Raw genomic sequence first — 27,065 nt, 5'->3', positions numbered from 1 at the left:
GGGATACAGCTCTAGTGTGACTGTGCTCAGGTGTGGCTCCACAGCAGCTTCTGAATCCAAGCTGGCTTGGTGCCCTGCTCCCTCACAAGGAAGGAATAAGACCATGGGAGCAAAAATTTAGTTAGATTTAGCCTGAATTCTTCCTTGACCAGGCTTGCTGGTGCTCACAGGAGAGCAGCTTTATGAAGCTGGGTAGTAGCAGCTGCCCCTTCACTGTCTTCAGGCTCCATGCTAAAATCATTAGGGATGCTTTAAAAGGTGCATTCCTGCTACAGGCTATACTTAGGTACCAAAAGAAAGCCACATACTCTATAGGATGTGGCTACTACTTCTGGCTCACTGGTACCAGAAGTACCATGGCAAGTGTTCTCCTCGGGTGGTAGCTTTATTCAAATAGTGGGGTGGGATGGGATGCCGTCTGTGGACTTACTGCCTGCCCAGTGCTCCAGTCAAATGAGAAGTGCTGTGTCCCCAGCAGAGCAGGATGGGGGTGGTAGAGAGAGCTGGAAAGCTCCCAGGAGCTGCTGGGAGGGTTAACCTCTCTCTGGTACCTACAATGTGGTTCCTGGGATGTCCCTGCTACTGTTCTGTTCCCTGATGAGCTTAGAGGTATGAAAAGGCCCTTTAAGACTGCTGGAAGGGGGCTTGGTTAATTAAGTGTAATCCTTTGAGAAATTGCAAGCGCTTTCACATGACCCAATCCCAGCCTCACCCTGACACAGAGGACCCAGGGCTGTTTCAGTGGGGTGCTGGCGCTCAGGAAGGAGCCAGATGTCTGTGAGTATGGCTGGTGCTGGAGGTGTGGGGCATCACCTCTGATTCCCCCTGAGGCAATGCAGAGCTCTGCTGTCCTCGCAGTAGGCCCATGTTGGCTGACCAGTGTGCGGGGAAGGAAAGTGAAGCACTGCAGAGCACTCATACTCCAGAATTCACCTGCCCGTTCTGAGGAACAGGGGGACACTTTTGGTTAAACTTACCATATTGCTGCTAATCTTGCTAAAAGCCAAAATGGAGCAGGTTTTTAGGTTATTAAGGTGCTTTATGAGATCTTAGTTCATGCAACTCTGGCTGGATTTGATGTGCTTCCCTGGTCAGACCTGTTGGAACTCTGGTGCATGGTATTGGTCTAGTATCTTTACATGTAGTAACTGCTGGGTAAACTGGTTCCTTTTAGTGCAGAGGTTGTAAAGATTGGTCTGGAATGTCTTTTTCATTGAGCTTGCTTCTGTTCCGTAACAGTCAAATTTGCAATAAAGTATAAGTTTTCCCTATGTTACTTTCTCCAGAAATAGTCCACTTGTTGCCTTTAACCTGGGAAGCAGGGAATATCTGAAGCTTGAAGCCTACAGCCCAGCAGGGTATAACAGCTTTCTCACATACAGGAAATGCAGGGAGGAAAGAAGCTTTAGCTCAGGGTCAGGGTTTTGTAGGTTGATACTCTGTTGTGCTGACTCTACTTATTATTCTGACATGAATTTCCTAATACTCTATTCCTGTCTCAACTTAGGACAAACAGAATTGTCTTTTCTACCTCTCATGCTGTTCAATGCACCGGGGCATTAGCACAAGCAATACATCCGTTACTGAGCGTGACAGTATCAGTCCTTCCTGTTTGTCCTGCCATATGCAGCTACACGTTTTCATCTCAGGAAGTTGTTATAGCACACTATTAGAAGGGCTTATTCAGAGACCTTGAAGATACAATTACTGCTGCTAGTAAAATTGTTTGGAATCTCAATGGGGTAGAAAGTGAGACTTGAAGGTATACAGGCAACACTAAAATACCTGAAAAGATGCTACAGATAGGTGCCTGGTACCACTGTCTTATGTTAAATGTGCCTCTTGTAGACTGCTGAACAGCATGGGAGGAGGGGGGTAGGGGTGGCTTGTACCTTTGGAAAGCTTTTGCTACTCAAAGGGAGCTTTCTTTGGCTGCAGCTGCTTTGGGGCTGGAAGAGTATCTCTTTCCATGCAAGAGGTTCTGTCTGTGCAGGAGGTATCACACTTGACAATACTGTCCTTGGCAGCAGGAAGCTCTTTAATATGCTCTGGCAGTGGCAAGCTTTAGCACTACTTAGACTGGTGGAACTATGGTAACTCCCCAAATAGAGAAGAGGAAGGGTTACTAGTTTTCTATCTCTTTCCTGTAGCTGTTATGAAAGGAATCAGTTAAATATGAGCACTTTTTTTTCTGAATGCTTTTTAAATTTGGTGAGTATAAATTTGAAATGTGATAGTTAAGTGTTCTTGTAATGTGCAAAATGGCATCTGGAAGCATTTCATATAGTGTTACTAGGTGTTTGTATGAGAGGATATTAAATGATGATGGAAAGACAAAAGACTAGAGGCCACCTACTAGAATAAACTTCTGTTAGTTTAAGATCCAAGTAGAATTAGAGGCTTGCAAATATTTGCGTGCTGCAGCGGATATATTATAAATGCTATGATGAAAAAATGCAATTAATTGCTTTAAACAGAGTTTGAGTACAAATTACTGCCTTAGGATAGTATTTTTGATAAATCTGTTGATGAAATCCAGTAAGCATTCTAAGAACACCTCCTGAGAGTTGAAAGTTTGATAGATGTTTAGTAACAGAATATTTGGAATAGGCGTGTAGTATACTTGGGGATGAGTGCTGCCATTGTAGACCTTGTGATTGAATCACTGGTGTGCCATGTCTTTCTCTTGCACACCTCTCAGCAGTGCGCACCTTACCTGTCTGGACTGAAAGAGCTAAATTTGTATATGCTCAGCAGTCCAAAGTTGGATACCTTACTGACATTTTTTTCTGTTTGCGACCCAAATTATAAGCATGCCAAGGCGTATGCCAGCCCTCAAATCTAGGAAAACCTTTTGAGATGGTTTAGAAATACAAAATCTAAAAGCTTAATGCTGATGAATCTTGAGGCTTGTCTTAGAATAAGCACTGGTAGTAAACTAGATTGATAAATGGTTTAAAAGTGCTTTGGCAGAGTAACTCTGAAGGAACAAAGCAAATGAGTCTAAATTACGATCTAAAGTTTAAATTATGAGTCTAAATTATGTTGGCTTTGTTTTGCTGTAGCATTTTTATTCCTATATGTAACATTTGTATTGGTCAGTACTCAGCTATGAATACTTTAGTAAGGTGGTTTTACTTAAAGTGAGACTTTTAAAGAATGAGGAGGAAGAAGGTAAACATGCAGTGCCTGGCATGTACTTGTCTGGTACAGATTATAGCAGTCTGTAGATCTCTTCCTGTAGTTTGAGCTGCAGACAGAGCATATTAAGATCAGTGCCTCCCACCATCTGAAATGGTGGAAACCTCACTTTGAGCCAGCTGTTGTAAACTGGAAAAACAAAACCACCCTGGCTTGGTAGCATATGGGGAAAAAAATTCTTTGTGTGTTGTTTTCACACCAATGAGCCTTAACAAAGCTCAATTTTATAGCAAACTAGCTTCTCAGCCAAGTATTAAATTACCACTGATGGTTCAAACTAACTAATGGTTAAAATGTCACAGGCACAGCCCAGGATGTGCTCTCCTCAGCTCGTTCTGCTGACAGTTCACAGCAGTGTGCTGTTGAATGTGTTAAAACCATGTTCCGCTTGGGGAAACAACACTACTGGGGTGTGGTTCTCCAAAGCACAAGCCTATTTCCTGTGATATCTTAGCTTCTGCTGTCTTAGGTCAGGCTGAACTTGCAAGTGCAAACCCATTCAAGACCTTGCTGCTCCTAAACCTTAGGTTGTTACTCATTTTGAGCACAGGGGGCTTCTGGGGGCAGGAGGGGAAATGTGTAAATCTTCCTATTGAATGTATTAATTGAAGGATGATATCGGATCAGATAGCTTAAGGGCATTAAGTGACTGACAGTGAAGGAATTTTGCTGGTTCCAGCATGGGGCCTTATTTTATTGTGCTAACAAAGATGTGAGTCTTGATAAATATTCTGCATGAATTATTAATTATTATGTTCAGTTTTCTGGTGCTCAGATATTTGGCCCTCAATCACCTGTGGAGATGATATCTGGTAAGAGTAGCAACTATGCTTTGTCCATAAAGAGTGGAGCAAAAAGACTATTTTTCTTTCATGGTAGCTGATACATTAATGCTTTAGGTGAACAGGAAATACTCCAAAGCTAACAAAATGTAACGTGTAACTTAATGGCTCATTTAATGTAACCCTTCTTATACCTGAGTGTAGCTTATGGACAGCTTTGCTCTCACCGGTGGGTGTGCAGGGCAAATCAGGCTTACAAGCCAGCACTCTTTCTGCTAGAAGAGTTTGCTTCCAAGTGTAAGTAGCAAAGCTGTTTTGAGGAGCATTCAGCCCTTCTAGGAAGTGACCAGATTCTTGTTTCACCAATGCACTGTGAAATTAGCCCATTGTCAAGGTTTAGGATTTGAAGTGAATAATTTTTGGGAAGGTATGTACTAAGAGAACTTAAGGCATCTGCATGCTATTGAAAGCTGCTAATTTTAAAAAAGAGCTTCGTTTTTACAAGCTTAGGTCATTTGTTCTTTCCTTGCTACTTCTGTGGGATGGTTTTGCCCTAGTTTGGCATCATTGTGTCAGGAGGTTTAGAGGGCTTCAAAACCAACTTATTCCTGATACACTTGTTCATGATATCTTTGTTCTTGTAATGTCTAAATAGCATTCCTTTTGCATGAAACAACTAGAACTTCAACTTATGTGTACTTCAGCTTAGCTGTGCTAAGCCTACCTTTAACCTTACCAAATTTTTAGCCGAACTTAAAACAAGAAAGCCTTTAGGTTTATCTCAAGAGGATGTCAAGTACAAAATAGTGGTGTGCCTAGTCTGAAGCAGGCTTTTTGGGAAACCTCAAAAAGTATTTGGATGTAGTTAGTGGTCTCTCTTTTTGGCACTTACCTATATTTAACTAGCAGAACACTTCTTGCTTATAGGGAAAAAACCCCTGGTTCTAGCTCTCTTGAAGTCTGGTTTCTTAGTAAACAAGATGTGAAATCTATACATATTCTTGGTAGAAATACAGGAATCAGAACCGTCTGTGATTATATCAGTATTAAGTGGTTCATTGAATATTTCTTTGCTTACTCTTGCTTTTTTGGTCTCCTGTGTCATGCAGTTAGCTTATAGTATAAATGTGACTTTGAGTTGTTCTTAAAGCTGTTCACGGTGTAATTCCCTCCACCCCTCACCACTGGAAGCCTGGTGGAGTGTACTAATAGGATTGATTGCACTGAAGAACAAAAAATTAGGATTTGTTGATCTGAGATGAATGACTGTTGGCAAGAGAGAGAAGTGTTAATGCAAGGACTGTGTGCTGGGGTTTGGTGCACTGTGAGTATCTTGTCTGTACAACTTCAAACCTTGAACTTTTGCTTTGATGGAAAAATATCTTAAATAAAGCTGTTTTAATATGTACCTCTTGTGTTCAAAAGTTGTGAAATATCTTTACCTTTTTCAATTGATAGGCATGCGAATAGAATTGGATTCTCGGGCAGCTTGGTATACTCACAGACCTCACTTTCCCTGGCCTAAAGTTAAGGCATCTGCTTTCAGGCCAGGACTGTTTCTGTCTAGCCCCAGGCATCTAAATCATGTTTCCCAGTAATTATCAGGAGTTTTGAATGGGATCAGCAATGTTTTACATTAGCATTTGAGGTGAAATGCCTCTGCTGTTTACCGTGCTTCATGAGAAATGAAATGTGTGTGTATGTCTTCCTGCTTCTGTGGGATGAAGCTGCAAACTCCCTTGCTGCAGTCCCTTGGCCACTTTCATGTCACAAGTAAAATTGTGATGGTGAGATATTCCTGTCAAAATAATGCATCATATAACATTTCTTCTGGAAGACTATTCATGGTCTTGCATCTAAGGCTAGTATAGTCATGAAATCTTGATTGCAATTTTAAATAACACCTAAACAATTTCTGCAGTCTTTAGAGGTCTTTCATCTCCCTGGAAGAATTGGAAATCAGTATTGGCAGCTCTTCTGCCATGGGAAGTGTTCTCATGTTCAGCATGCAGCCTTTTTGTGTTAGCTTGTGAGAGCATCCTTACATCCTGTCTGCTTCATACCCACACCCTTGGAGCATGTCAGGGATTGTGCCTTATAACTTCTCCAAATACTCAAAAAGACTGGAAGCATATTGTTATTATTGACCAGCCTTCTGTAGTGGCCTGAGTTGCTAATACTTCTGGGAACTTCCTTGATGTTCGCCCTTCAAACAAAAGGGTTGGATGGCTTCTTGTGTGCACCAAGTTTTGGAACATCTCTACTTTTGTGAAAGACAACAGAATGCTCTACTTTGGAAATTAAACTTCATAAGATATAAATGGCTCTCATGTGTGTCAGTACATGTGAATATTTGTAGGACCAGAGAGGATAAACACACTGCAAAACAGGAAAGTTATATTCTACAGGAAAACTCTGAGTACCATGATGGCAGAGCAGATGACTTTGTGACTGCTAGCAGTGAAGTTCCTGGAGGCTTGAGACCTGCTTCCTGGTCCTGGGCAGATGTTAGTTCTTGTTATTGGGTAGCATCACTTAGAGCATGTGTTGTAATGATGCATTTTTCTGTCTTCCAGATCAGTGTGCGTGTTACCACCATGGATGCTGAGCTGGAGTTTGCCATCCAGCCCAACACCACAGGGAAGCAACTCTTTGATCAGGTAAGTGATGGAGCTGCAGAAGATATAAAGTTTTGATAAAGACATTGTAATTCTATTGACACAACAGCAAATAATTTCTAAAGGACTTCAAAGGTTGAGTGTCACTGTGTGTAATAGCTTCAAGAGAACACAGCACAGTAAGAAATTGTACTTTTTTTCCCCCAAACTACTGCATTTTTTAATCTCCAAGAACATTTTAGGAGCTATTCTTCTAGTGGACAGAATTGGTGCTATGGCTCGTAATAATGGTAATTGGAAAGCAGTAGATATCTACTGTCTTAGTTTGTAAGAAAAGTCTTATGGGGGACCTAGTAAGCCAGGTTGACTTACCTGCAAGCAGTGTGTAAGTGATTCCAAAGGGCTGTTGGTCTCTAAATCAGACGAGGCTTAGCTGGGTTTCAAATGCAGCTGCAACTTTTAAGTGCAGGTGATGTGATTCTGTACTCCCATCAGGCCCTGAGGGAAACCTTAAGAGCAGTGATGTACCATACATACTGTGTTGGGCTGTCTGCATGGGGTACTTCAGCCTTCCCTGCATTCACTGGCTAGGCAAACTTCCTCCTGCTTTGGCCCAAACAGAAGCAGGGAGGCATGTGCAGCCCAAAGCTCCAGCAGCAGATGACAGACATTATCAGCTGCAGCAGTTGAAACTTTGACAGGCTCCACTGTGTTTCTCTGCTGTAATTGGCCATGGATTTGCTCCTTGGAGAAAACTGGGAACAGTAAGTTCATAGCTCAAAGAAATGCAAATTGAATCTTGGACTAATGACAAGATGAGGGAACTGCCAGACCAGATATGTCAGAGATTTGGGTGTGGTTCAGTAGAGCTAAGCATTCTGGGGTTAGCTCTACATAGTACCTATCATAAGGAAGAGAGAAAATTAAGGGCTGATTCACCCATTGAAGTCAGCTATTTCATTTGGGGCCAGCAAATATAATTTAGATTTTAATTTTTTTTAGATCTTTAACCACGAACTACTGTTTTCTCTTGTACTCAGCTGGATGATTCAACACTAGATGATATATTGCTCTTTACAGCCCAGCCCTGAAATGGAGGGAATGGAGTGAGATTCGAAGGTTTAGTAAAAGAGCAACCTTTCATAATCAGAAAAGTAGAAAGGCTTTCAAAAAAGTTCTGAATTGCAGTGTAGTTCTCAGCCATCTATGTCTTACTGTGTAGTAGCTCCTGCATATTTTTGGTTGTTTTTTTTTTGAAGGAGGTATTCTTCATGTGGATGCTTCCCATGATTATTTTTCAATATCTGGCTTCTGCTATTATCCAAGCAAAGCACCAAGTGCTAAGAAATGGTACTGCTCACATCAGTAACATTTTTAATCTGCACATGATCTTTTCAGTCAGCTCTAGGTCATCTGCGCCTTCTGCTGCAAACTGACATTGGTGGCAGACTTGGGCTTCATCAGTTTGTCTCTGAGAAGCATCCAGTCATGTTTCCAGTATAGCAGCTCTTCATCTCTAATAATTGATTTCACTCCTTTGTCATGCTCTTGGACAGCTGCACGTTTTCCTCCCTTCAGTGTGTTTCACACAGCACCTGTCTAAACAGAAGTTTTGTTTTGCTTTTTCCACAGTAAACACTTTGCCAAGGGAGAAAACAAATGCTGTTACAGAACTGAGTTTCTAAGTTGAGGCCGTGTTTACTTCACCTAAATTGGATTTGTAGTTGAAGTTGGAAATGGGGGAAAAAATGTGTCTGAAGCTAGTTTTAAGCATTTGCTATTTTTAAAAGGTCTAGTTGACATTAAACTTGCTCCCTTTAGGAAAGGGATGGACCTTTAAATATATTGTCAGCTGTTACATATCCAGTATGTTTCATGTGACTGAGCTGTTTGTGTGTATTGGTTCCTGTAAAGGGATAGTCCAGTGCTGTTGTCCCTGCTGACACTGTGACTGTTCTCTGGCTGGTCATTGTTCACTCTGCCTCAGTTTCCATCCTTAGGTTTCTGGGGTCCCATGATGGGGTGCACAAGAACAAAGTTACTTCTGTTTATTTTCTAGCTCCCTTAAGCCATGTTGTGCCCCTGGACTTGATGATAATCTAGTATTTTCTGCATGATGCTGGTTCTAAAAAAAGAGCTGCTTTCATCAGTGCTTTTTTGAGGGAAGGGAGAACTTCTCTACAAAGCAGACATGGTTTTGCTGTTGCAGGACATTGACCTCCTGGTGTGAAACCTGATTTTTGACTCTTGTACAGAAAAATTTTAAGATATCCAGCATATTTTTGCCCTGGGGTGCCCTTTCACTTTGAACTGTCAGTTCTGAGTTAAGCAAGAAAGAAGCTGCTAAGCATTACCAAGCTTTCTAGCTGCATAGCTGCCTCGGTACAATTTTCTGGCTTTACTCAGTAACATTTAGGCACCACCTAGTGTGTATAAAGGTAGATAAATGTATTCATTATGCCACACAATTCCAACCCACTCTGAACAGGATTCCGAAGACTTTTGGAAAGCTTGTAGCTAGGCTTTAGCTGAATGAGGAGAAAAACACTTGAATCTAAAGTTCCATAGTAATAATAGATGAATGGGCATGAGGTAGAAATGTTCCTGTCTTCCTCCTTCCTGCTTGGTTAAATTTCAAAGTGAATTTTTGTAGTGACAGAACAATAGAGATGCTTCACTGCTTTGTAGGAAGTAGTTTCTGCCCCAAGGTGCTGGCTGTAGAAATACCCCTGAACTGATATATATGTGTAGTAACATCATGATTTGTACTAGAGCTCTTCCTATTCCCTAGTCTTGTAACTGTGCAGCTTTAGCTTAAATATCTTAGGCTTGTGTGCATGGGCAAAACGTGGATTAAATGAGACAGGACGGTACTCTCTGTCTTCTGTAGCTCTGCTGATGTACCTTGTAACATCAGCTGCTGAACTCCAGTGCTTATTGGCTCGCTAGCAAGAACGGTAACTTTGCTCCCATTCCTCAGCTGCCAGTGATGGACTAAAAGAAGAGCTCAAGGAAGGGCTATTCATGTCAGGGATGCTGCTTATCCCGCAGGCCTGATTGCTTCACAGGTACCTTGAAATATTGCTTTCCTGGGGATGCAGAGCACAGGCACTGCAATAGTAATAGTCACTTGTTTTCCTCCTTTGACCCTTTTCTGTATTGGACTGAAGTGCACTGGTCTGTAGAGTAGCAAGTAAACCTAAGCAGTGCTTTGCATTGTACGTCTTCTGCACATAAAAGATTAATCTGTTGTCTGGTGAAACTTCTTAGTTACTTGTTGCTGTGGATGGCTTTCAAATTGTGTCCCTACAGTCTTTTGCCTCTCAAACTTCCTTTTTTTGGGTAAATTGATTCTAGCTTGAATCATTGAGCATCCAATCTCCTTAAAGAGGTGATTTCTGTCCAGTTAAGAGCCATGAAGACAAGTCATGGGTTAAAGAAAATGTGACATAAGAAACTTCAATAGCTATCACTTCAAACTTTAAAAACATGTGTTTAACCTTCCTAAGATGCTTTTGCTCATTTTTGTGAGCTTTTGGGGTCAAGACTAAGCTTGTAAGAGAAAAGTGCACTTATCTATGCATTAAAATTACAACAATAAGCATGTCTCTGCACACTTTAAACCTAGTCACTGATGCTGTATTTTATGTTCAGCATTAAGTTTTATAGATAGTGGAATGTGTTTTGAGAGGGTTATTTTTGTTTCATTTTCTTTTTAATTCTTAAGGTTCTTTCAGATTTCATGAAGAGCCAGATCTCCTAAGATTCTGAGTTTGTGTGCCCTGGCTTGTCTTGCCTTGTTTTTCTAGCTGCATGGCCTCCAAGGTAGCTGTGCAGCTAAGAAACCTTGGTAATGCTTAGCAGCTTCCTTCTTGCTTATCTGCTGCAGTGAATTTTGTGGTTTTGTAGAGTACCAGTTTGTCAGACTTCTTTCATGTTTGCTTAAGCTTACAGCATGAGCTGACCAAGCCCCTCTTGAATTTTGACTAACTCCATCTGAGTTGAGCCGTGTTTGGAATAAAGGTGGTTGGTGTCTCATGGCCTGCAAACTAAGCTTTGTGAGGAGGGTCAGTGTAAGAGAAACCTTTAGCCTTGGTAGGGTCCTACCAAACAGCATTTAAACATATAGGAAATGGCTCTGGAACACTTGTTCCACTGGGTGAAAGCACTGAAATGAAAACTCACTAAGGTAGTTTAATGGTAGAAAGCAGCAAGTCTCAGGACAGTGGCTGGTTCCCCCAGCAAGCCCCAGAACTCTTGTTCCTGTAATGAAGGCTTGTGGTTGAGTGGTATGAAAATGTGTTTCAAATTTCACAGGAATATGTGGAAACTTTCTGACTTTTAGAAAAGCAGTAGTTCCAACCAAAAATGGACTGCTTGTTGCTAAAGAGGTCACTGGCAAACTGCAAGAAGTTCAAAAACTTAAAGATCCTGTTGTTTCGCACTCTGGCATTTTAGCACTTTGGAAGGGAAAATTAGAAGTATATCCATCAGTTAAATGGAGGGAGAACAGTTGAATATTTGTGGCTGTAGGTGGAGCCTATCTTGGGTACTAAGTTACCTGGAAGACCACATTCTAAGTAGTTTTTGACTGGCATATGAAACTGCATGTGTGGCACCAGTTCAGAGCTCCTCCAGCAATAAGGTTAGCTGGCAGTTTTCTCTCAGATGTACTCGACATGCCTGTCATAGAAGGGGAGAGAGACCTACCTCATCTTTAACTAGGGCAACACTCAAGGCACTTGTACCATGTTATAGCCTGAGATGGTTTGACCTTTGGTGTAGGAACTTGATCCAAGTGGAATGCCTTTTTCTCTGCTTGCATGCTTTGGTCTTGCCCACGTGTAAATAGTGCTTTCATCAGGATCTGTACATGTTTGCCAGTGTGGTCGTGTGTTCCCTGGGCTGAGAATAACAGCCATTTTCAATCATCATCTTGATGCTAAAATCTGCATTTAAGAGGCTGCTTCTGGCTTGCTCTTCTGCTGTGGAGCAGCACCCAATGGCAAGAACATAGTTCAGAGGGAGATGGGTGAGTGCTGAGGGGAAGGACAGGAATTATCATGCAGACCTAAAACACGTGGAGTAAGAAGGAGTGAGAGAAAAGGTTACCTGAAAGATCTTCTGTTTCTTCTCTGAACCTAAGTAAAAAACCCGTACTAATGTGTGCTTAGACTTTCTGCAGAGGATGAAGTGAGTCACCAGAAAGGCACCTTTTTCCCTGTGTCAGTATGGCTTACTGAGTAGAATTTTAAGCTAAAGGTAGTACTTAATTAAGAGCTTTGTAATAGCTAGTCAAGGTACCATGGGACAGCTGGATTTTAAGGCTGCGTCCAATCTGTTGCCCACTGTAAACTGAGCCTTAATCCAGCATTCTAAACAAGACCTAGGGACTGACTTAATGCTCTCCCTGGCATGAATGAAAGATGTTGCTCTCCAGATGAGTGTAGATTTTAGACATTTAAGTACTGTGGTCTGTGTTAAACCATACTTTTAATTCTCCCATTCTTTGTGCCAGCCCTTCTCCAGCCTTAGCCACTACCAGTAGCTGTCTGCTTTTTGGAACATCTCACAGTTCATTAGGGCTCTGAATGCTGTACACCCCCAGACATAATTATGCTGCTGCCAGCCAGATTCCTTCCAGCTGTAGAAAGCTGTTTCTTCTCCATGCTTTTTCCCTTGCTAAATGGAAATAAATAGCCTGCTAAAGCTGTGGAGGGAGGAGGACTATCCTCCCTGCCTCAGTTCAGTGGCAGCTTGGGAGTGTGATGGTGAGTGCTGTGCTGTCTCCGCTCTTCTCTGTCCAGCTTGTTGTTGTCTCTGCTATTGCTGTGCAGGCTTCTGCTGTGGAATAAAAGTCCTTTTGTGTGGGACCACAGTGTGGAGCCTTTCAGCTGCTTGCTGGCAGTCCAGCCTGTTGAATTCCCAGGCATAAGCTGCTGTCGAGTGGAAGATAGGAAAGCAGACCCACACAGTCAGAGTGAGGAGCTTCCATCCCATTCATATGTTAATGCTTCCAGAGAACAGAGCTGTCCTTGGGCTCTAGGACAGCCTTCTTCCCCTCCTTGAACCATCTGCTTCTAATCACAGACTCACAGAATATGCTGTTGGAAGGCACCCACAAGGACCGAGTCCAACTCCTAGCCCTGCACAGGACCATCCTCAAGAATCACCCCTGAGAGCGTTGTCCAAATGTTTCTTGAATTCTGTCAAGCTTGGTGCTGTGACCACTTCCCTGGGGAACCAGTTCCAGTGCCCAACCACCTTCTGAGTGAAGACTCTTTTTCCTGGTATCCAGCCTAAACCTTCCTTGACAACTTCAGGCCATTCCTTTGGGTTTGGTCATTGGTCACCACAGGGAAGTGATCAGTGTCTACCCTTCCTCTTTCCCTCATGAGGAAGTTGTAGACTGTGATGAGGTCCCCCCTCAGTCTCCTCTTCTCCAGGCTGAATGGACCAAGTGCCCTCAGCTGCTTCTCATAGGGCTTCCCCTCAAGGCCCTTCATCTTCATTTACCTCCTTTGGACCCTCTCTAATATCTTAATATTAGAGATTAATATCTTTCCTATATTGCAGTGACCAAAACTGCCTGTACATGGCAAACTCTGCTTCTTCTCCAGAAGCCTCATTAGCTGTGTGCATCCTGCTGCGTGATGCACAGGTGACCTACATTCCCCTGAATCTGCAGGGGCTCTAGTCCAGCTCTCTAGCTCATGTTCAAGCAAGGACAGGTTGAATAACTTCAGGAACCCCAGTGAGATGATGTATGTAGACCTAGGGTAGGTTTTGTCTTTGTGCGTGCCACCAATTGCATGCCTCTGCTGAAAACTGCATTTGGTTTTTCTGCCTGAAAGGAACAAAGGCCCTAATGCTGCTTTTGAAAGGCCAGAAGAAATGTCTGATCCAAGCCCTAAACAATTTAATTAGGGATGTGGTTGTGGGGAATCTATGTCTTTGGTGATGTATCTTGCCAAAGTAGAGACCACATCAGAAGGGAACAGAGTGTACCTTCGGGCACTACAAAATTATATCAATTGACCTGGACAATCAGGCAGCTGGTTTTCACAGGGCAAGTCTCAGTCTTTGCATCTAGTTGTTAGCCCCTTTCTAAGGGGGAAGCTCTCAGCAAGCCCGAGTTGAATGGTATGTGAAAACAGCTGACAGTGTTGTACTTTAGGAACCACGTCAACCTTAAGACAGATGTCTTCTTCCTTCCCCTTTCTTGTTCAGTAATGGAGGTGACCAGTAGGTGCCTTGTTTGCTGGTATGAGACCAACTCCTGCATCTTCAGGAGAGATGTGGGGGAACTTCACTGTGTAGACTTGCTGCACCCTGTGGCATGTCCCAGGCTTTTTAGGGCACAAAGGGTGATGTCTTGATAGCAAACAGGCTTTGGAGAAAACTTCCCCCTCCTTTTAACCAGCAGTGCCACTGTACTGCAGTAGTCTTGCTGCTCCACCATGAGGCTCTTGTCTTGTCACAACATGTCTTTAAAGCCTTCTTATTTACATAGCATGCCTGGTATGCTAGGGAACTACAGAGAGAGCGTACATAGTGGTGTAGCTAATGTCTGTGGTGGCTCTTTGTCCTGGCACAAGGGATAGCATATGGATTTACCCACTGCACTTCCTCTTAATGGTGCTACTCAGTAAAGAGCTGTATGAAAGGCCTGTCCATAGCTATCAGTGGAGTAGGAGCAAATCTTAAAGTAGCACAACCTAGCAGGGTGATTCATGACTTGCCCAGGAATAGTACATTTGCATAATAAGTGAGGGGTGTACCTGAAAATGGAGCTGTCTTCCTGATTCCTGGCAGTTACAAACCTGTCAGAGTTGTTGCATTGTATTTTGGCTATACATGTTGGCTTACAAGTAGCTGAAAAAAATCTGTTGTTTATAAATAGCAACAAGCCTTAAAGAGCTGAAGGAGAAGGAAGAATATTACACACATCCACTTAAGACCTCTTAGATGCCCAATCATCTTTCTGTGCACTGCAGCAGGAGAGGCTGGTGGCCAGGGCACTCACTGTCTTTGTCTGAACTTACCTCTAACGTGTTCCCAGCCACTGGTAAATTGTCACGGGTTAGCAAGCATAGCCCCGGAGGTGATGTTCTGCAAAGGGGTGCTTACAGCTTCCTCTGTGACCTGACAGAACCTACCAGCTGGCCAGTTTGAATATGGACAATTCTTTAAGCCACTTAAAGTTGTGACCACCTCTGTGATGCACACTTAAGAAGAGAAACCCTGAGGCAGAGGCTCTCTCTTGTTTCCGGCGCTGGGACAGGTGGCTGCAGGCCCCGTGGGGGGGCCAGTGGGCCCAGCCAAGCCCTGCTTGGGCCAGGCTGGGCCAGGCCACGGCCAGCCTGGAGCTGATGGGCCCTGTTCCACCCCCAGAACCCCCCCCCAGCACTGCTGTGGGCAGCCCCCCCCCCCTCCACTTCGATAAGCCACATTCCAGCTGCAAGGCCGAGGTGAGATTAACCCTTTTAGTGCTGTGAAGAGCTGAAAACCTGAGGGAAGAGAAAGAGGAGATGCTTAATGCTGAAATTCTGTTGTGAAGCTATGATATATCAGAGTATCCCGTTGTAATTTCATGAAGATATGGGGGATGGAGTGTTCAACTCGTGCTTGTTAACAAAAGCACCTGCACTGAGATAGGCAGATGCTGATACAGCTGTAATTTCATGAGAAGTTTGGACAGGGAGAGATGGAAGCAATGAGGACTTTTGCTCCAAGTGGGAAAGGAGAAAACCTCAGTTCCTAGAGATGCTCCCAGAGATAGTCCTAAAGATGAAGATGAGGAAGACCCTTTGCTCCCAGGGAAGGAGAAGGGCCTCTGTTCTTAGAGATGAAATGCTCCCAGAGATGGGTGAAGAGAACTTCTGTTTCTGAACGTCTCAACCTTAAAATTGTACCCCAAAATTGTATCCCTTCAAGAGTGGACCCTCGAAAGCAGTTGTGGGAAAAGCTGCAAGTTGGGGGAAGGGACTCACATGTGAGCAGAGAGACTCCTCTTCCTAAATGGACTGAACAAGGTTGTTATGGAAGTGATAAACAGACTGAACATCTCAAGGGTTGTCTTTTTACATTGTCAGTGGGAGAAGGGAGGGAGGTGGGGGGAGGAGGAGAGTTCTGAAGGTGTGGTATTTTTTTTTTTTCCTCTTTTAGGTCTGTTAATAAACTTCTTTATATTCTTTCAAGTTTGGTGCCTGGTTTGCATTTCTCCTAATTCTTATCTCACAGAAGATAAACAGTAATGAGTATCTTGGACCAAACCACTACATAAATTCAGTCCATCTGAGGATCTTGCTAATCATCTCTCTTTCAGGTTGTCAAGACAATTGGTTTGCGAGAGGTCTGGTTTTTTGGACTTCAGTATCAGGACACCAAGGGTTTCTCAACATGGCTAAAATTGAACAAAAAGGTATGTTTGCTCCAATATTTTTCTTGTCCTTGTTCTCTTCTCTGGGAGTGCAGGGGCAAATTCAGTCTCCATACTTCTGTCAGGGATCTGTTCTTGCCTATCCATGCACCTCAAGTACTGCAAGATCAGTGAATTGGTATTGTGGTGTCCACACACTCCCTCCCCAGGGTATGAGGAGTTATGGTATCTGACCTGGTCCTGCATCAAGCTCTGTTTGTTACCTGGCCAGATCTGTTGCCCTTCCTGGTAAAATGCTGATGTGGTGCTCATGTGAGCATCTTGGCTGGGGAGAAACCTGGAAAGTAACTTAGCTACCACTGGTCTTAACTACTGCCTTGTGTAAGTCCAGTGGGGAGAAGTGATGAGGTATTTTAGCAGTAAGTAATTGAAAATCCTTGGGTTTTTACCCACCCCCTTCTGCATTGGAAAGGAGAAATTTTTTTTTCCAGTGCATGCTTGTCTTCCTGTTTGTAAACTGCTCCCCTTCACTTGGTATATAGGCTATAAAATCTGCTAACTCTGTTCCAGGTAACAGCACAGGATGTACGTAAAGAAAGCCCCCTGCTTTTCAAATTCCGGGCCAAGTTCTACCCAGAAGATGTGGCAGAAGAGCTGATCCAGGACATCACACAGCGCCTTTTCTTTCTCCAAGTGAAGGAGGCAATTCTGAATGATGACATTTATTGTCCTCCAGAAACAGCTGTCCTTCTCGCTTCTTACGCTGTCCAGTCCAAGTATGGAGACTTCAACAAAGATGTGCACAAGTCTGGCTACCTTGCTAGTGATAAACTGCTCCCACAAAGGCAAGTGAACCTGGATAGTCTTAGACATTCTCTGTCTTAAAGGATTTGTGATTTTTTAAATTTTTTTTTTTAAGTGTAGAGGGTGTTTTGATTGCAATGCTCAGAATAAAATATAGCCTTGTGCCACTCTGAGCATTTAGATTAGTATTCAATTAATTAAGAGCTTTAACCTTAAGCTTCGTATTGCTACTCTGAAACCCTAATCAGAAGTAGTGAAAGAAGCTCCAAAACAAAATACTCTACAATGAGAAGAAAAACTGAAAAAAAATTGTCATTTGTTATAAATCTGAATACTGACCATTGTGTGTCTGTCTAGCCTTTTAATAAAACTGTGTCTCTTGGAATATTTTTGTGGGGAACTCTCATGCTAATGGAGTATTTTATGAAGCATTATTATAGAGTGATGTGATTGTGTGTGTGCCTATATGTAGCGCTTGGTTTTAAACATCCCACATATGCTCTTTCTAGGGTTTTGGAGCAGCACAAGCTTAACAAGGACCAGTGGGAGGAGAGGATCCAGGTGTGGCATGAGGAACATCGAGGAATGATTAGGTAACTGATGCAGTGTGAAACTGCTGTATTTAAAGTAGTGTTAGTGTGTAATGTATGAATGCATACAAAAATCTGTGACTTGCTTCAGGATAAGTTAACATTCTTCAGGTTATTTTGCTCTGAGTAACGAGGTTCACATGCCTCTGTGCTTGCTGGTCCACATCAGCTGGCTGTTCTTAGTAAAACAAGACTGAGTTTGCAGAGTTTGTAATTATCTACTAGGGTGATGCTTAGAACCTTTGCCAGCTTGTTGCTGTTCTGTCCATGTGGGAAGATAGCACCTTCTTGCTCTAATGGCTTAAAGACTCAAAGAAGAGCATCTGCTTTCTTTTTACATGCTGCAGAGAAGATGCTGTCTTGGAGTACCTGAAAATTGCACAGGATCTGGAAATGTATGGCGTGAACTACTTCAGCATTAAGAACAAGAAAGGCTCTGAGCTCTGGCTAGGTGTAGATGCTCTTGGACTCAACATTTATGAGCAGAATGATAGGTAAAAAACCCCTCTCTCTTCATCATTGCCTTCACCTCCTTTACAATATAAAGTAATTCAAAATCAATCTCTCCTGGAATTCAAATCTTTGACTAAACTCCACAATTTCTGTATAATTCCTGGCTGTGTTTTTGACATTGCTAGAATAATCCATAAAATGTGCTTCTTTCAACCAACAAATACAAGAAATTGGCAAATCTTTCCAAGATAGTTTCACTCGTATCCCTAGTCTTCCTGCCATAGATGCATTCTCCAGTTCTGTTTTTCATTTAAAAAAACAAAAAAAGTGGGATTGAAAAACTGCTTCTTATGTTTATATTTCATCTTCATGACTAATTTTGTCTGCTGATTTCAACTATCATAAGAGCACTGAAATATGAGGGTGGATTTGGTATAATTTTGAGCTTTATATTCTGTCAAGAATTTGGAATGACTTTGCACTCTCTTCTTTTTGCTTCCCATTTCTGCAGGCTAACACCAAAAATTGGATTCCCTTGGAGTGAGATCAGAAATATCTCATTCAATGACAAGAAATTTGTTATTAAGCCTATTGACAAGAAAGCACCAGTAAGAAGCAACATTCATATTAAGCTATTAAACATTCAGCTTCTTAGCTGAACAATTTCTGTGGGTTTTTGGGGGGCTTTTTGGATTTTTTTGCACAGTATTTTTTTATCAATAGCCTTAACACTGTTGTGAGCAGGGAGACCTGTTCAGGGCAGTAAAGTGATAGTTATGATTTTTTTCTGGCTAAGAGGGTAGAAATTTAGTATAAGCTTAAGCTTTTAAGGTCAGTGGCAGGGAGTAGCTCCTTGCTTAGGGTTTCTGATTCACTCAAGACTGTTCAGATTCTCTGATAACACAGCTAGGGATCTGGGGTAGTTCTCTTAGCTGTGGATGCTTCTTTTGCAATGTGTTGGCTTTAATAGTGTGTGGGATGATCTTTTGCAGGTTTTTATCCAACTTAAAGCAGAAGCTTTAGGTCATTTTGTAGGGTAGGCTAGACGTCGTTTTCCTTGCAAATTTATATTGAATGTAATTGCTTTCATCTTTAAGGCCTAATAATTCCCTGTGCTAGCCAATGCCTTCTGTTCTTTTGGTCATTCCTGTTGCATTGCTGCTTGGAAGCATTTCCCTGCTGCTGTTGCTCCTTTTTTAACAGAACAAAGCTATTCATCCATTGGTCGTAACATTTAACACCCTTTCTGGCATAAGCCAAGACATTACATTCGATGTGGCTGGCCAGGCTATTGTATAGATTATTGAAGTGGGAAGGAAGGTGGGAGAAGCCAGGGACTTGGTGTGCTTGAAAAACCAGCCCTGCTGCTGTTTGTAATGAAATGGTGATGGTAAGATGCTGTGTGCTTGCTGCTAGGGATGTGTTACAGTGAAACCCAGCACACTGCAATGATGCATTGGGTGCTCCTGCCCTGGGTGTGTTTGTCAGGTTGAAATCCATTCCAAAAAGAAGTGTCTAACTGCCACCACCAATTAATTAGACATTATTAAGAAAAGCTGGCTGGCAACTGTAAAAAGCTCAGGGTCTTGGGAGCATAGTGCATACACAAGGGGCTTCTTATGCTGAAAGAACAGGTCTAATGCTGCCTTTTTCTTGTCCCAAGGACTTTGTGTTCTATGCCCCTCGGTTACGGATTAACAAACGAATCTTGGCACTTTGCATGGGGAACCACGAGCTCTACATGCGCAGACGTAAACCAGACACCATTGAGGTGCAGCAGATGAAGGCACAGGCTCGGGAAGAGAAACATCAGAAACAGATGGAAAGGTTGGTAGGGTTCTCAGTAACCTGGGTGTGACTAATCACTGCAGAAGTAGCATCATATGCTAGATAAATGGCTGGCAGCACCTTAATCTGCTTGAGCCAAAAATAGAGCAGGTTGTTTTCTGCTTCAATAGGTCTAATGAGTTGATAGTAATGGTACTCATCACAAATGTGACTCACCATTACTTTCTTGGACTTAAAGGTTTGTCTGTCCATTTCATGGGACTAATACAGACCTTGAAATGTGGAGATTTCCCTTATAACACTGCTATTATGAGATTGTCATTGAGATGAATGCCAGCAGAGCTTTTTAATTTGCACTTCTATAAAGGGTTACATCTGGAGTAAAGCTCATTATCTGGGTGCTGTAGGGCATATCTTGTGTGTGCTCTTTTTGTGTGTTTGCTACTAAGTGCTCCAATCTGGGTGATGGTTGATTTCAAATTACATTGTGACTTCCTTCCATCAGAGCCCTGCTGGAGAATGAAAAGAAGAAGAGGGAGTTGGCAGAAAAGGAGAAGGAGAAGATTGAGCGTGAGAAGGAGGAGCTGATGGAGAGACTCAAACAAATTGAGGAGCAAACCAAGAAAGCTCAGCAAGGTAACAGGAAATCTTTCAGTGTTTCCTTAGATGATGAATAGTCTGAGTGAAAACAGTTCAAATAGTAAAGCTATGAGCATCTCTAAGTAATTTGTCTCTCCAGTATTGTGTGCTAACTGGTGTTAGGGCCCTGGTTTAGCCTCCTTAAGCTGAATGTAAGCCCTCCATATGCAGCTGCTGAAAAAAGATCTGCATTAAAGAAATGGGTAACAGCCAAGATGTCTCTCTTGGCAGCAGAAGTACTTTGCCATTGTTCCTGTGCTGGCTGGAAGCTTTATCCCAGCATGTCTGTAGAGGAAGGAGTCAAATAATGTAGCAGGGATCACACAGCCACTGCTGTGGTGATGTACTATCTAATTGCTTGGCTAGAGTTAGTGTGGTGTTGCCCAAGCAAAATACTGGATTCTTCTCTGCCCTTAGGTATGTAATTTTGGGATGGGTGCTTCCCCACAAATCCATTGGGGGTGGGCCTGACTTTTAGTCTTCAGCTCCAGGTAAAACGTGAAGGAGAGGAAAGGAGACAGTTGCTTGTGTCCCTCATTTACCTGTCCCTCTGAAGGAAAACCTTTATCCAGACTGACTTTCCTCTTCTACTGCCATTCTTTACTTGATCTGTCTTGAAATGTGCTCCCCTATTTTTCAGAATTGGAAGAACAGACCCGCAGAGCTCTGGAGCTGGAACAGGAGAGAAAACGAGCTCAGGAGGAAGCAGAGAAACTGGCTAAGGAACGTAGAGAAGCAGAAGAGGCAAAGGAGGCCCTATTGAGAGCATCTCATGATCAACAAAAGACCCAAGAACAGTTGGTAAGTTCGTGAACTAAAAATCAAGTAGGGAAAATAGTGAAAGGGGAAACATCTAAGCTTTTGAAGCAAATCAGGCTATGAATATAGTGAGGCACTATATTCATAGGTTCTTCAACTTTTAGCCTCAAGTAGATGAACAGATATGTAAATACAAGTGTATTTGTACAGTAGATTTGTATTTCTTTTTGCCCTTTTTTGTATGTGATAATGAGAAAAGTGTTGCTTTCTGTGGTTTGGATTCAAAGAACTGAATTTTGTAGCTCTGTTTTGGGGAGAAGGAAAAAGAACCAACCCAACAACCAAACAAAGCCCTAACCACAACTAATTGCAAAACTTTTTTGGCTTCCTTTCCTCTTTCATCATGGAGGTATTGGTGGAACTGAAGTTAACAGGAAGGCTTGCTTCTTGCTGAAAAGATGTGTTTTCACTCAGGACTAGGACAAAATGCTTCACTTAGCAAGTACCCTGGGTTTTGTTTCCACTAAAAGCCTTTCTTCTGCAGGCTGCTGAGATGGCAGAACTCACAGCTAGGATCACACAGCTGGAGCTGGCCAGGCAGAAGAAAGAGAGCGAGGCACAGGAGTGGCAGCACAAGGTAAAGCAGTCTGAGCAAATGGCATATTTTTTGTGGAATTGCTCTTTGTTCTGGGTTGTAACCCAAACTCCTGCACTAGATTCCACATGAGACTCAAATCCTGCAAGCTTGAGGCTGTTGTAAATATGCAGCTTTGGTTTTTTCCATGGAATGGGTGACTTATTCTAACTCCATGTAGCAATTTTTGACTAATTAGGCCTGTAGCCCATTTTCCATTAACTGTAACCATTCTTCAAATCTCTGAAGTGTTACGCAGCAGAGAATTTTTCAAATGGTGGTGGCTGAGTAGCTTTGGAATATACCCCTTCAGAGGTGCAAGATTTTCTGTAACAAGCACCAAATGGTGCTTCTGTGAGAAGTCTCAGGCACTCAGGATTATACTGACTGACTCACTGTGGCATATCCTACTGCAGGCACAGAGGGTGCAGGAGGACCTAGAAAAGACCAAAGAGGAGTTGAAGACTGCCATGAGCACCCCTCATGTCACTGAACCCATGCACTCTGAGAATGAGCATGATGATGAGCAGGATGAGAATGCGGCAGAAGCCAGTGCTGAGCTACGATCAGAGGCCACCATCAAGGACCGCAGTGAGGAGGAGCGCACCACTGAAGCAGAGAAGAATGAGCGGGTCCAGAAACACTTGAAGGTAAGAAGATGGCAGCAGAGTGTGTGTGTGTGTGTGTGTGTGTGTGTGTGTGTGTGTGTGTGTGTCTGGGTGCTGCTTCTACTTTTCTCAATATTTATTGCAGCTGGAAGGTATTACTGTTATTTTAAAAATGAGGGGAGAAGCAGGAAAGAGAGATGATAATGATCTTGCCAGATAGCTGCTTAACCATTGAGTAGAGAGGCAGATCTTGTCTCCTGGCACTTGACTTCCATTTCACTGAAAGTAGTGAAGTGTTTTGAAGCAGTGCCAACAAGTAGCATCTGTCAGATGTAGTATGCTTTGTGTGAGTATTGCCAACCATCTGACAGCTGTTCATAGCCCTGGCTGCAATGAATTGAAGAGCTTGGTCTGATTTCTATCAAGAAGCTGTCTCTAACTGTTGAGTCTGGGTTGCATTGCAAAACCCTGGGAGTAGCCCACTAGAGACAGCAGAACTGCACCATCTTCTTGTAAGGAACTCCAGTGTTCTGGTGTTCAGTTGCAAGCATTTAGTTGTGCTGCCTGACTTGCACCAGGCTTTGCTCATTCTGCATTGTACTGTGGTGGCTACATACAGACAGAGGGGTAGAGGTGCATTTTATCTTCTACAGCAAGTTTCTTTTCTGGTGGAAAGCTAGTAATTCCTCAAATTCTGCAAGATGCTCCTCTTATCTTCAGGGATCCCTCCAAATGGCCATTCTTTTAAAGTACAGACATTGGAGACACTCCTTCTTAACTGTGCTAGGTAAAGATAAATAGGGTGACAGATTGCCTGATGTTTTCTACCTTCAAATGTTAGGGAGAAGTATTAACAACTTCCACAAAATCATAGATCTGTTTAGGTTGGAGTGGCCTCCATAAGATCATCTAATCCCACTTCCTTGCTCAAGCAAGGTCTGCTAAAGTAGGTTGCCCAGAAGAATACACTGGAGCTTGTCTGTTTCCTGTCTCTATTGATACTGAATCTTTAGGAGGATCAGCAGGAAATCTCCATCTCCAGCTTTGAGTCTCTGGCATGTACTAACTTGTGGCTGTCTGTTTCCCCTCCTCCAAAGGCTCTTTCCTCAGAGCTGGCAAATGCTCGGGATGAAACCAAGAAGACGGCAAATGATATGATCCACGCTGAGAACATGCGTCTAGGCCGAGACAAGTACAAGACCCTCCGTCAGATTCGGCAGGGTAACACCAAGCAGCGCATTGACGAGTTCGAGTCCATGTAAACTCTCCCCTGCACCTGCTGCCCTGCACTCTCTTCTCCCCTCTTCCCCATCCTCTCCCATCATTCACTCATAATCATGCTATGCTGGAACCACTACAGAAGAGTGACCATGGTCCTATTTATCAAGTTTTGGGCAAATGCTGGAGTTAAGTGACAGAAGAAAAATAGTAATTACGTCTGCCTAGGGTGGCTTGGGAAAACAAACATGCATTGGGGCAAATCTGAAGTTGTTTGGCTTGGGGTAAAGTCTCACTGTGTTGGGTTTGGTATTGCCCACTGAGATGGCTGTGTCTTCTCCTGTTGTGTGGGGAGACCAGCAGATACTTGTACTGCATTATATACAGTCAAGAGTTGACAGTCTGACACTGTGCCTTCCTATTAACCTGTGCAAGCTTCAAGATTAAGCTTAGTAGCCAGGGTCTGAAATTTTGACTTAACACAGAGTCTGAATCATGTAATTAAAAAGGGGAGACTGGAGCTTAGGAAGAAGGATTGAAAGTAAAATATGGACTTTCTCTCTAAAAGACCAAAGCTTTTGTCCTACAAAAATAAGCAGACCAAACAGATTCTGTGGTGTTCCTGCTGGTGTTACCTTTTGTTGTTTAATGATGGAGCTTTGAATTTCCTAATAATGAGGAGGCCTTTGGAGTATTTCCACTGATACCGTGTGGTTTGAAGCCTCAAATTCCCTGCTTTCCAGAGGTTTTGTCTCTGGTCAATGGCTTTGTTCACTATCATTTGTCTGACTTGAATGTAACCAGTGAGGCAGAGATAGCTAAAGTACACAGCCTTCCTTTTTGGTTTTGCTAATGAAAACCTAAAGTGGGAGGCAGAAATGTAAAAGACTAAAAACTCCTGTAGCTGTATTTTCCCTTGCTGAACAGATACTTTTCTAGTTATGTGAACAAGATTTCAGGTTTTTCCATAAGAGGCCTTTTTAGCACATAGTCGTTGGTGCCTTATGACTGTGTATAGATCTACTGTAGCTCAGATACCTTTAGTTTAAACTAGATGCAATCATAAAAAGTGATCAGCAGCTGGGGACCAAAAACTACTCTCTTATTTGGGTTATGTACAAGACTGCATCTGTCTTCCTGGCTTCAAGCAGCATTTGAGGGGAGAGGATCCTGAGGCACTTGTCCAATTGCTTTCTTAATCCTCTCTAGCAGTCAGCCACATCCCTGGCTCAAGTGCTTTTCCTTCCCCAGAAGGATGCTTTGGCCTTTTGTAGCTTTGAGAACAGAAGGAGTTCTCTTAGAAATGGGATACAAATGGTTGTGAGACTGGTCCTGAGAGCTGCTTGTGCCAGTTATTCTAATAACCATCACCTCCTGTCATCCAAGCTGTCCATGCTGTAGCTACCCAGAATCCTCCCTGCCATTTCTGTGGAGGAAATAGCCATGTATGCTCAGGGTTGAATTGGATGTTGCCTTGATCCCTCATAAAAGGAACTGCTGACCTTCAGAAGTGTCATCTTAAAAATGGGTTCCACCTAAAGTGAAGTCCTCCTTTGTTTTGCCCTCCTTGGATTAGCCTGTCCCTATGGGAAGTCATTAGGCTAGCCTGGGATTTATTTTCTTGCCTAGCATAATCCCAAATTTTATCACTTGCTCAGTTTTGTTGATTCTCCTTTTGTATGATGTTACTGGTAATGATGATAGAAGGAAAACATCTGAAAACTGGAGCATTTTCAGCTCCCTAGTGTATGAAAAAGGGCAAAGGGGGACTGTGCCAAAAAAGAAATGTTCATGATAGTGTTAACAAACTGCAGTATTTCCTCAAGAATTCCTCGATGGCTGGAAACAACCTCACCAGTGCTGTGTTACTTTATTTTTTGAAAGCAATACAAGTCTGTGTGGTGATTCATACAAATACCAGCCAACCTCTCTTAGGAGCAACATGCTAAGCTATGCTCTTAAACATCCAGGTGTGTCATGTGGGAGCCTCCTTCTCGCCCCTGGATACAGAGTGCTTTTGGGGGGGCACATGACATGGCAAGCTTTTTATTGGCCAAGAAAAATATGCCTCAGTACTACGAAAGTCACAAATGGAAGATTGCAGTTAAATTTGTCAGAACGTATTTGCGTATTTCTGTACTGAAGGTGATTGGCATTGCCTCTGCATGAGTCTCGTTACTGGGGAACAGACAACTTTTAAACTTCTGTTTTGGTGCTTTAAAGCTGGTTCTCAGCACTTTGCTCTGTCCATGGCAACTATTGATGCATTTGAGGGGAGAAAAGCCTATATAACATTTTAATAATTTCCTAACAAGCTGACGTATGGTTCCTGGAATATGTGTTCAAATATAAACCAGTAAACCTTTTCTGCTTTGATGGGTCACACAACACTGCTGAGCTCTCATGTATTATGATGTTGGCATGACTTCTGTTCATACTGTTTTTTAAACGTTCTAGTTCCACGTGGTCCAATATAGGAATAGAACGGCTTGTGCCAGTGAGTCCACCTAACTCTTTGTAGTTGTTTCAGCCCTGCCTTCTTTTTAACCAGTATTATATTCCAGTGGTATCTAATGATATTTGATTTCAATATTTCTAGCTATGCACAATTAGAAAATATTAGTCAAGGGATGGAGGGTATGTTTATGGTCCTCCTTCCCTTGGAAATGTATACTGTATAATAAAGATGATATTTTGCAAGAAAACTAATGTAAGAAGCTTTCAGTATTATGGTGAGATTTGTAGACACATTTTTTTTATTTGTTAGAATACAGTGAATTGTTCTTCCTCTTCATGTTCCAGTTTAATTGGATAACTACTCCTCTTGGGGGGGGAGGGACATACTTTATCAAATGTTTGCCTGGCTTATTTTTTCTTGTTTTATTTTTTGTTGCTGTAAATTATGTTGAAGGTTTTTGACCAGTTGTTGTACTGGATTATAATAAAACATCAATTCCTTAAGGTTGTGGAGTAATTCACGGGTCCATGTGCTTATCTGCAGAGAGAACCTTGATTAAGACATGCTTTTCCTGTTCAGAGGAGTTGTTAAAATTCGTACCTTGTTCTTCCTAAAGTGCCAATAAAGTTCAGAGAAATTCAGCAGATTGTGTCTGACTGGTTACTTAAGGTTTGCTTTAAGTCCAGTGCTGTGTCTCGTAGCTGAGCAGATCTGCCTTGCGGTGCCCAGAGGTCAGCCTGGTAGCTCTCTCGCACATAAGGAGATCTTACTTGCACCTGAAAAGGAACTGCTTCAGTAATAACTCCTTCCTCCTCCGCAGCCCCGCCGGCTGCCCAGCTGGAGCCACTACTGGATTTGACATTTCTCCATGGAGGCACTGAGTGTAAATGTTCACCTTGCAAATGGGCTGGCCAGATGGAGGGGGAAGAGGTGCTGGGGGTGGGCGCCTGCTGTGCCGTGCCCAGGCCCGTGTGCATCCAGGTTAGCGTGGAGAGGGTGGCTGGGCCTTGGTGCTGCTGCTTGCACTGACACCCTGACAAATCTGTCCTGCTCTCAGCCTCTGCTGGGGATTTCTGCAGTTTGCTTCACAGCTGCCTTGCTGTGGCTGTCTCTACCTGTTTCCCAGTGTCT

The 27,065-nt window shown here is 42.8% G+C and overlaps 1 protein-coding gene across 1 annotated transcript in view; it reads left to right on the top strand.

Annotated features, from left to right (window-relative positions):
* Positions 1–26,575, top strand: part of MSN (moesin) — a 42,959-nt gene extending 16,384 nt beyond the window's left edge. Inside the window, exons 2-13 of the mRNA XM_069015133.1 lie at positions 6,560–6,643; positions 15,930–16,025; positions 16,554–16,828; positions 17,297–17,380; positions 17,725–17,871; positions 18,342–18,438; positions 19,494–19,657; positions 20,124–20,254; positions 20,898–21,058; positions 21,561–21,653; positions 22,067–22,300; positions 23,356–26,575. Coding sequence (XP_068871234.1) covers positions 6,560–6,643; positions 15,930–16,025; positions 16,554–16,828; positions 17,297–17,380; positions 17,725–17,871; positions 18,342–18,438; positions 19,494–19,657; positions 20,124–20,254; positions 20,898–21,058; positions 21,561–21,653; positions 22,067–22,300; positions 23,356–23,520 — 1,731 coding nt within the window. The 3' untranslated portion in view covers positions 23,521–26,575. The remainder of the gene's footprint in view (positions 1–6,559; positions 6,644–15,929; positions 16,026–16,553; positions 16,829–17,296; positions 17,381–17,724; positions 17,872–18,341; positions 18,439–19,493; positions 19,658–20,123; positions 20,255–20,897; positions 21,059–21,560; positions 21,654–22,066; positions 22,301–23,355) is intronic.
* The last annotated feature ends 490 nt before the right edge of the window (positions 26,576–27,065 follow it).

Source organism: Aphelocoma coerulescens, chromosome 4A, assembly GCF_041296385.1.
Source record: "Aphelocoma coerulescens isolate FSJ_1873_10779 chromosome 4A, UR_Acoe_1.0, whole genome shotgun sequence".
NCBI lineage: Eukaryota > Metazoa > Chordata > Aves > Passeriformes > Corvidae > Aphelocoma > Aphelocoma coerulescens.
This window is presented reverse-complemented; position numbering and strand designations above follow the sequence as displayed.